The sequence below is a fragment of the Salmo salar genome, chromosome ssa12, assembly GCF_905237065.1.
Source record: "Salmo salar chromosome ssa12, Ssal_v3.1, whole genome shotgun sequence".
Taxonomy (NCBI): Eukaryota; Metazoa; Chordata; class Actinopteri; order Salmoniformes; family Salmonidae; genus Salmo; species Salmo salar.
The window spans coordinates 3,996,555-4,007,531 of record NC_059453.1 but is presented as its reverse complement, the minus strand read 5'-3'; the positions used below and the strand labels follow the sequence as shown (position 1 = coordinate 4,007,531).

Sequence of the window (10,977 nt, the reverse complement as noted above, 5' to 3'; positions counted from 1 at the left end):
AACCAGGCTATGAGGGGTGGCCAGTCCTCTTCTGGCTGTGCAGGGTGGATATTATAACAGAACATGGTCAAGATGTTAAAATGTTAAAATGTTCATAAATGACCAGCATGGTCAAATAATAATAATCATAGTAGTTGTCGAGGGTGCAACAAGCACGTCCGGTGAACAGGTCAGGGTTCCATAGCCGCAGGCAGAACAGTTGAAACTGGAGCAGCAGCACGGCCAGGTGGACTGGGGACAGCAAGGAGTCATCATACCAGGTAGTCCTGAGGCATGGTCCTAGGGCTCAGGTCCTCCGAGAGAAAGACAGAAAGAGAGAATTAGAGAGAGCATATTTAAATACACACAGGACCCCGGATAAGACAAGAGAAATACTCCAGATGTAACAGACTGACCCTAGCCCCCCGACACATAAACTACTGCAGCATAAATACTGGAGGCTGAGACAGGAGGGATCAGAAGACACTGTGGCCCCATCCGATGATACCCCCGGACAGGGCCAAACAGGCAGGATATAACCCCACCCACTTTGCCAAAGCACAGCCCCTACACCACTAGAGGGATGTCTCCAACCACCAACTTACCGTCCTAAGACAAGGCCGAGTATAGCCCATAACGATCTCCGCCATGGCACAACCCAAGGGGGGGGGGCGCCAACCCAGACAGGGAGACCACGTCAGTGACTCATCCCACTCAAGTGACGCACCCCTCCCATGGACGGCATGGAAGAACACCAGTAGGCCAGTGACTCAGCCCCTGTAAAAGGGTTAGAGGCAGAGAATCCCAGTGGAAAGAGGGGAACCGGCAAGGCAGAGACAGCAAGGGCGGTTCGTTGCTCCAGCCTTTCCGTTCACCTTCACACTCCTGGGCCAGACTATACTTAATCATAGGACCTACTGAAGAGATAAGTCTTCAGTAAAGACTTAAAGGTTGAGACTGAGTCTGCGTCTCTTACATTGGTAGGCAGACCATTCCATAAAAATGGAGCTCTATAGGAGAAAGCCCTACCTCCAGCCGTTTGCTTAGAAATTCTAGGGACAATTAGGAGGCCTGCGTCTTGTGACCGTAGCGTACGTGTAGGTATGTACGGCAGGACCAAATCGGAAAGATAGGTAGGAGCAAGCCCATGTAATGCTTTGTAGGTTAGCAGTAAAACCTTGAAATCAGCCCTTGCCTTAACAGGAAGCCAGTGTAGGGAGGCTAGCACTGGAGTAATATCATCAACTTTTTTTGTTCTAGTCAGGATTCTAGCAGCCATATTTAGCACTAACTGAAGTTTATTTAGTGCTTTATCCGGGTAGCCGGAAAGTAGAGCATTGCAGTAGTCCAGCCTAGAAGTAACAAAAGCATGGATTAATTTTTCTGCGTCATTTTTGGACAGAAAATTTCAGATTTTTGCAATGTTACGTAGATGGAAAAAAGCTGTCCTTGAAACAGTCTTGATATGTTCTTCAAAAGAGAGATCAGGGTCCAGAGTAACGCCGAGGTCCTTCACAGTTTTATTTGAGACGACTGTACAACCATCCAGATTAATTGTCAGATTCAACAGAAGATCTCTTTGTTTCTTGGGACCTAGAACAAGCATCTCTGTTTTGTCCGAGTTTAAAAGTAGAAAGTTTGCAGCCATCCACTTCTTTATGTCTGAAACACAGGCTTCTAGCGAGGGCAATTTTGGGGCTTCACCATGTTTCATTGAAATGTACAGCTGTGTGTCGTCCGCATAGCAGTGAAATTTAACATTATGTTTTCGAATGACATCCCCAAGAGGTAAAATATATAGTGAAAACAATAGTCCTAAAACGGAACCTTGAGGAACACCGAAATGTACAATTGATTTGTCAGAGGACAAACCATTCACAGAGACAAACTGATATCTTTCCGACAGATAAGATCTGATTACTTAATGCATTTATTCCATTCCTCGTACCTAATGTTTCTCCTGTCTAATTGCGTGTTTTGTTTATTAAAAATCCATCATTTTTAATCAAACACATTTTATGTGACGTCTTTCCATTGTTGTCCAATGAAGTAGGAAGTAAGGACTTCAAGCGTGCTCTACCACTCAAAATTTTATAAATATCCATTCTTTAACACCTACTGTGTACCGGTGCTTGTCCTGATTGTTACAGTTGTCAGTTGGATTCTACTGTGTACCTGTGCTTGTCCTGATTGTTAAACAGTTGGAATCCATAATAAAAAATTTAAAAAAATCTAATTCTATGCATCCCTTGCCAAAACAAATCTGCAGTGCAATGACGGGCTGCTCCTTCTCCATTAAGAAACAACTTTTATTAAAAGCTACGGATTTCAGAAAACAAAGAAAGGCACACAATTACACGGGACAAACATAGGTACAAGGAATTAAAGAACTGACATTTTTACAAGTCTGGACTTATAGTGACTCGATGTCGTGGTGGAACCTTATTCTGGACTCATTAAGCTAGAACCCTGTATGGAAGATAGAAATAGGAATGAATAGAAAGGGCGTCTGTATTCAAGTCAAAGGTGGCATAATGCAGGGTTTCCCACACTCTGTCCTCGGAACCCCAAGGGGTGCACGTTTTGTTTTCTCCCCCCTAGCACTACACAGCTAATTCAAATCAACTAATCATCAAACACTGAATCAGCTGTGTAGTGTTAGGGGCAAAAAAAACAAAACGTGTACCAAGTTTGGGGAACTCTGGCAGAATGGGTGGAGTGGCAGCCATTTTGAGTGTACCCATGCCAGGAAGTAAAAGTAGGAAGTGTACCCTTCAATCTGTGCTGTGATTTGTTGAGTAAACTCAACTGACATTACAAAAAATGACATTCCTTTGCATGAGCCACATCAGTGAAATGAACATACTACATTACCATGGCAATCCAGCATCAGTTAATAGAACATTCTACATTACCATGGCAATCCAGCATCAGTTAAATGAACATACTACATTACCATGGCAATCCAGCATCAGTTAATAGAACATTCTACATTACCATGGCAATCCAGCATCAGTTAAATGAACATACTACATTACCATGGCAATCCAGCATCAGTTAATAGAACATTCTACATTACCATGGCAATCCAGCATCAGTTGATAGAACATTCCAAAACACCATGGAAATGATTGCATCACAATACAAGGCAGACATTGTGAGTGTACCTATGAGTTTACCAGTCAATTGCCAGAGTTGGACCTTCCAAGCCCGTTCTATTCATTCTATTTCTATGGTCTGGTATTACAGTGATCTAAACTAGAGACGGAGTTGGAGCCAACAACCTACAGGAGGGTGACTCTCCAGGAACAGGGTTGGAGAGCCCTGTTTCACAGCGTAGTTTTAACAATTCCTACAGTACTAAACAACATATTCCAGTGTAAAACTTCAGTAGAATGGCCCTTTAAAACCATACATGGGTTTAACAATTGCATAGTTTGCGTCCTTTTGTTAAGACATTACTCACTCATGGTGTTAATCCGATCTCCTGTCTCCTCCTCCTCTCCTTCTTCCACCGTGAGTCATCTCCTCCTCCTCTTTCACTCTTTCAACTGCATCCTCTTCTTTCACTGTAACATCTTCCTCTTCTTTCACTGTAACATCTTCCTCTTCTTTCACTGTAACAGCCTCACCCTATACTTCTCTTTTAACAGTCTCTTCTTCTTTCCCCTCTTCTTTACCAGGGGGAAAAGTAGCTTAGGTGGTTGGGGATGTTAGCTAGCTAGTTAGCCTAGCACTAGGCTAATGCTATTTTAGCTATTCAGATAGTTACTAGCAACGTAAATATGAAAGTAAAGGGGGTAACTACCTATACGACAAAAGTGTAATTACAACAAAGTGGCTATTTTACATCGAAAGCGTATACAGAGTTTAAATGTTTCGGCTATGTTGGCTAGCAAGCTGACTAGCTGCTGTTGTTGAGGAAGCGTCCCGTCCACTAGATTATACGTCACGCTAGCAGCATCGCCTGAAAGACGCTCATCGCCATCTGCTGACTGGAGTAGACAACGCAGACAAGGAAAATATGTATTTTATTTTTTATGTCATTTCTTTAAAAACAATTTTTATTTAATTAAATAATATTATATTGAGGTGTATAAAGAGAAGCATGTGTTGTTTGATTAGTTTGGAATTTTAATGAGTGAGAATTTAAAACAAACTTCACACAAACTAAACATCTACATTTAAAGCAATTTCTGATTCATTCAATAAATAAATGTACAGCACCAATCAAAAGTTAGGACACACCTACTAATTCAAGGGTTTTTCTATATTTTTACTATTTTCTACATTGTAGAATAATAGCGAAGACATCAAAACTATGAAATAACAAATATGGAATCATGTAGTAAACAAAAAAGTTTTAAACACATCAAAATGTATTTAGATTTTAGACTCTTCAAAGTAGCCACCCTTTGCCTTGATGACAGCTTTGCACACTCTTGGCATTCTCTCAACCAGCTTCATGAGGTAGTCACCAAGAATGCATTTCAATTAACAGATGTTCCTTGTTAAGTTCATTTGTGGAATTTATTTCCTTCTTAATCTGTTTGAGTCAATTTGGTTATGTTGTGACAAGGCAGGGGTGGTATACAGAAGATATTTGGTAAAAGACCAAGTCATATTTCAGAGAAGACCAAGTCCATGTTATGGTAAGAACAGCTCAAATAAGCAATGAGAAACAACATTCCATCATTACTTTCAGACATGGTCAGTCAATGCGGAAAATTTAAAGAACTTAATTTTAAGTTCCTTCAAGTGCAGTCGCAAAAACCATCAAGCGCTATGATGAAACTGGCTCTCATGAGGACCGCCACAGAAAAGGAAGACCCAGAGTTACCTCTGCTGCAGAGGAGAAGTTCATTAGAGATACCAGCCTCAGAAATTGCAGCCCAAATAAATGCTTCAGAGTTCAAGTAACAGACACATCTCAACATCAACTGTTCAGAGGAGACTTTGCGAATCACGCTTCATGGTCGAATTGCTGTAAAGAAACCAAAACTAAAGGACACCAATAAGAAGAAGAGACTTGCTTGGACCAAGAAACACAAGCAATGGACATTAGACCGGTGGAAATCTGTATTTTGGTCTGATGAGTCCAAATTTTAGATTTTTGGTTGCACCCGCCGTGTCTTTGTGAGACGCAGAGTAGGTGAATGGATGATCTCCGCATGTGTGGTTCCCACCATGAAGCATGGAGGAGGTGTGATAGTGCTTTGCTGGTGACACTGTCAGTGATTTATTTAGTGGGACTATAATTTGTTTTTCAACAGGACATTGACCCAAAACACACCTTCAGGCTGTGTAAGGGCTATTTGACGAAGGAGGAGAGTGATGGAGCGCTGCATCAGATGACCTGGCCTCCACAATCACCCGACCTCAACCCAATTGAGACGGTTTGGGATGAATTGGACGGCAGAGTGAAGGAAAAGCAGCCAACAAGTGCTCAGCATATGTGGGAACTCCTTCAAGACTGTTGGAAAATCATTCCAGGTGAAGATGGTTGAGAGAATGCAAAGCTGTCATCAACGCAAAGGGTTACTTTGAAGAATCTAAAATATATTTTGATTTGTTTAACACTTTTTTTGTTATTACATGATTCCATGTGTGTTATTTCATAGTTTTGATGTCTTCACTATTATTCTACAATGTAGAAACTAGTAAAAAAAAAAAAACCTTGAATGAGTAGGTGTGTCCAAACTTTTGACTGGTACTGTAGGTGTATTGTTTGTTAAACTTTGCAATCAATGGTTTTTGCTTGGCATACATTTTAAAGTGAAAAGGTGAGTCTCAGCATCACTCTGATACCGTGGAATGGCCCATAAACAAAAACACAAATTCTCAGTCAAAAACATAAGTCAGAACACAGCTTCTCTATTCTCTCATGTGATTTCAGGTCCTCTGACTGGGAAAATGTCTTTCCACAATGAGAGCAGTGGTATGTCTTCTCCTCCTGTGTATGTATTCTTTCATGCTTATTCAGATGTCTTAACCGGTTAAATCTCTTTCCACAGTGGGAGCAGTGGTAGGTCTTATCTCCTCCTGAGTGTGTCCTGTCATGTCTATTCAGGCCTCCTAACTGGGTAAAACTCTTTCCACACAGGGAGCATTGGTAGGGCTTTGCTCCTGTGTGGGTATTCTCATGCGTTTTCAGGGTCACTAACCACCTAAAACTCTTTTCACAATAGGAACAGTGGTAAGGCTTCTCTCCTGTGTGTATTCTCTCATGCATTTTCAGGGACCCTGACTTGGTAAAACTCTTTCCACATTGGGAGCAGTGGAAAGTCTTCCTCCCTTCTGTGTGTATTTTCTCATGTGTTTTCCAGTTCCCTATCCAGGTAAAACTCTTTCCACATTGGGAGCAGTGGTAAGGTTTCTCTCCTGTGTGTATTATCTCGTGCGCTTTCAGGTTGCCTAACTTTGTAAAACTCTTTCCACAGAGGGAACAGTGGTGTTTTCTTGCTGGTTTGGGCGTCTCTGGGTCTGGTTCCCCTGAAGGAGTCTCCCCGCTGTCAGAGTGAGAGTCTGGTCTCTCTCCTGCCAAAACAAACCGAGTATTTAGTTAAACAGAGACCTGAATGAAAGCTCCACATGATAAAACTGTCTTCCTATTTGGTTTAATCAAGACTAGTTCCCTCAGTAACATTGCTGTTAAAAATAAACTTGGTGAGATTTTAAAAGCAAATAATATAGAGCTTCAAATCGAATCTTGCACTTATGGAATGTCATGTTTATAGGCTGAGCAGAGCTCTATAATAATAGATAATGTCATGTTTATAGGCTGAACAGAGCTCTATAACAATAGATAATGTCATGTTTATAGGCTGAGCAGAGCTGTATAATAATAGATAATGTCATGTTTATAGGCTGAGCAGAGCTCTATAATAATAGATAATGTCATGTTTACAGGCTGAGCAGAGCTCTATAATAATAGATAATGTCATGTTTATAGGCTGAACAGAGCTCTATAACAATAGATAATGTCATGTTTATAGGCTGAGCAGAGCTGTATAATAATAGATAATGTCATGTTTATAGGCTGAGCAGAGCTCTATAATAATAGATAATGTCATGTTTACAGGCTGAGCAGAGCTCTATAATAATAGATAATGTCATGTTTATAGGCTGAACAGAGCTCTATAACAATAGATAATGTCATGTTTATAGGCTGAGCAGAGCTCTATAATAATAGATAATGTCATGTTTATAGGCTGAGCAGAGCTCTATAATAATAGATAATGTCATGTTTATAGGCTGAGCAGAGCTCTATAATAAAAGATAATGTCATGTTTATAGGCTGAGCAGAGCTCTATAATAAAAGATAATGTCATGTTTATAGGCTGAGCAGAGCTCTATAATAAAAGATAATGTCATGTTTATAGGCTGAGCAGAGCTCTATAATAAAATATAATGTCATGTTTATAGGCTGAGCAGAGCTCTATAATAATAGGTAATGTCATGTTTATAGGCTGAACAAAGCTCTATAATAATAGAGCTCTAAATTAAAATGTATCATTGTTGACACTGGTGCTCCCAACTTAAAAAAGTGAAGACAACATAAAATATAAGAGCACCAGCAACAAATATTAGTTTTAAATCCATTGAGATATAGCTTATAGGGCCTATATGAATTATAATACAGCTACTTCTGAAGCACACATTGTTCCCCAGAAATTAATATGTAACACTGTAAATACGTGTTTATGATAAAATATTGATATTCCGGTCATTGAAATGACAAAGTCATTAGGTTTCTACATTGTGTAAACGCACTATTTTCCTATTGAGGTGCATGTACATAGAACATTGAACACGGTCTCTTCAAGAACTTCAAGTTTGTGAGTGAAGACATGTAAAAGATGGGTCATTAACTCATTGGTATGGGGCAATTCCACGATAACAGAGTGATGCTGAGACTAAGATTTATCACTTTAAAATGTATGTAAAACAAAAACCAAATGATTGCAAAGTTAAACAAACCATACAATTCAACTACAAAAATAAACCATACAACTCAACTACAAAAACACATTTACTTGAAGAACAGTGCAGATGCAAAGTTTGGTAACAGAATGACGTCACAAACAGTAAAATATATAATTCTGTTACAAAACTTTGCATCTCCACTGTTTTTCAAGTAAATGTGTTTTTGTAAAATGTTCTGTGTAAAAACGGTTTTTTTTATAGCCCTTTTTATGCCAAATTTCGTGATTTCCAATTGGTTGTTACAGTCTTGTTCCATCACTGCATCTCCCGTACGGACTCGGGGGAATCGAAGGACGAGAGCCGCACTGCTCTCGACCTTCTTGACACACTGCTCGCTTAACCCTTGAAGCTAGCCGCACCAACGTTTCGGAGGAAACACCGTACAGCTGGGGACCGAAGTCAGCATGCACGGCGCCCGGCCCCAATACAAGGAGTCGCTAGAGCGCGATGGGACAAGGATATCCCCAGCCGGCCAAACCCTCCCCTAACAGGGCAACGCTGGGCCAAATTGTGTGCCGCCTCATGGGTTTCCCGATCGCAGCCGGCTGCGACACAGCCCAAGATCGAACCCGAATCTGTAGTGACGCCTCTAGCACTGCGATGCAGTGCCTTAGACCACTGCACCACTCAGGAGGCCCTGTGGACATTGTTCAAAGTAGTCCTGGTGCACAGAGTTGTATAATGTACTTAACTTACAGTTGAAGTCAGAAGTTTACATACACAAATTTCTTGTTAACAAACTATAGTTTTGGCAAGTCGGTTAGGACATATACTTTGGGCATGACACAAGTAATTTTTCCAACAATTGTTTACAGACAGATTATTTCACTTCTAATTCACTGTATCACAATTCCAGTGGGTCAGAAGTTTACATACACTAAGTTGACTGTTCCTTTAAACAGCTTGGAAAATTCCAGAAAATGATGTCATGGCTTTAGAAGCTTCTGATAGGCTAATTGACATAATTTGAGTCAATTGGAGGTGTACCTGTAGATGTATTTCAAGGCCTACCTTCAAACTCAGTGCCTCTTTGCTTGGCTTAAGGACAACAAAGTCAAGATATTGGAGTGGCCATCATAAAGCCCTGACCTCAATCCTATAGAACATTTGTGGGCAGAACTGAAAAAGGGTGTGCGAGCAAGGAGGCCTACAAACCTGACTCAGTTACACCTGCTCTGTCAGGAGGAACGGGCCAAAATTCACCCAACTTATTGTGGGAAGCTTGTGGAAGGCTACCCGAAACGTTTGACCCAAGTTAAACTATTTAAAGGCAATGCTACCAAATACTAAATGAGTGTATGTAAACTTCTGACCCACTGGGAATGTGATGAAACAAATAAAAGCTGAAATAAATCATTCTCTCTCTACTATTATTCTGACATTTCACATTCTTAAAATAAATTGGTGATCCTAACTGACCTAAAACAGGGAATTTTTACTAGGATTAAATGTCAGGAATTGTGAAATTGTGAAAAATATAATGGTGAGCATTTTATCCATTAACATTTTGTTGGTTGAGTCCCCACTCTGTAGCTTTAACAATTCCTACAGCACAACATATTCAAGTGTAGAATACCCTTTAAAAAGCACACATTAGTTCAACAACTGCAGAGTTTGTGCCCTTGTTTTTTAAGACAGTACTTACTAGTGTTAATCAGATCTCCGGTTTTCTCTTCTTGTTCTTCTTCCTCCTCCCCCAATGTAACGGTAATCTCCTCCTCCTCCTCTTTCACTCCAAAAACCGCATCCACCTCTTTCCCTTCCGCTTCTTTCACAGTAACATCCTCCTCCTCTTCTTTCACAGTAACATCCTCCTCTTTCTCTTCTTCTTTCACTGAAACGTCTTTCTCTTCCTCTTTCACTGTAACAGCCTCACCCTCTACTTCTTGTTTTACTGTAACATCCTCCTCTTCCTTCTCCTCTTTCACGACAATGTTCAGCCCCAGAGCTTCTTTCTCCGTCCAGCAGACCTCCTCTTCTTTAACAGGAGGGGAGTAGTTTAGGGAGCTCATGTTCGGGGACGTTATCTAGCTAACTAGTTAGCATTAACGATTAGCCTAGTGCTACTGCTAATTTAACCAGCCAGGTAGATGACTACGGTAACTAACAACGTTGGCATGAATATTACATTAAATTGTGTAACAAGTAGATACGACAGAAGTGGGTTTAAAACATAGCTTGTAAAACACCGGAGCAGTCGAAATAGCTTTAATGTTTCGGCTTTGTTGGCTACCAAACTACCGAGGTGTCTGACGAGCTACTGTTGTTGTTGAAGCGTCCCGTCCACTAGATTATACGTCACACAGCAGCATCTCCTGAAAGACGCTCATCGCCATCTGCTGACTGGAGTTGGTAACGCAGTTGAGAGAAAAGTTATTTCATTATAAAATACAATTATATAGAGACGTACAAATAGAAGCATGTGTTGATTGATTAGTGCAGATTTTTAATGAGTTAAAATGTTAATCAAACTCAACATCTACTACACATTTTGGCTTGGCCCCTAAGACCCTCACAAACTTTTACAGGTGCACAATTGAGAGCTTCCTTTCAGGCTGTATCACACCTGGTACGGCAACAGCCTCACCCACAGCCACAGGGCTCTCCAGAGGGTGGTGCAGTCTGCACAACGCATCACCGGGGGCAAACTACTTGCCCTCCAGGACACCTACAGCACCCGATGTCACAGGAAGGCCAAAAAGATCATCAAGGACATCAACTACCCGAGCCACTGCCTGTTCACCCCACTATCATCCAGAAGTCATGGTCAGTAAAGGTGCATCAAAGCTGGGGCCGAGAGACTGAAAAACAGCTCCTGTCTCAAGGCCATCAGACTGTTAAACAGCCATCACTAGCTGACTACCACCCAGTTACTCAACCCTGCACCTTCAAGGCTGCTGCCCTATAGACATAGACATGGAAACACTGGTCACTTTAATAATGTTTACATTCTGCTTTACTCATTACTGCTTTACTCAATCAAATCATATCAAATTGTATTTGTCACATGTG

The 10,977-nt window shown here is 40.9% G+C and overlaps 1 protein-coding gene across 1 annotated transcript; it reads right to left on the bottom strand.

Moving 5' to 3' along the window:
• Window positions 1–5,655: 5,655 nt before the first annotated feature.
• Window positions 5,656–10,241, bottom strand: LOC106592850 (zinc finger protein 239-like). Its single transcript, XM_014184200.2, has 2 exons — window positions 9,611–10,241; window positions 5,656–6,516 (listed from the first exon to the last, which is right to left on the bottom strand). The coding sequence occupies exons 1-2, from the start codon at window positions 9,975–9,977 to the stop codon at window positions 5,825–5,827; spliced, it is 1,059 nt and encodes a 352-aa protein (XP_014039675.2). The 5' UTR covers window positions 9,978–10,241; the 3' UTR covers window positions 5,656–5,824.
• Window positions 10,242–10,977: the final 736 nt, after the last annotated feature.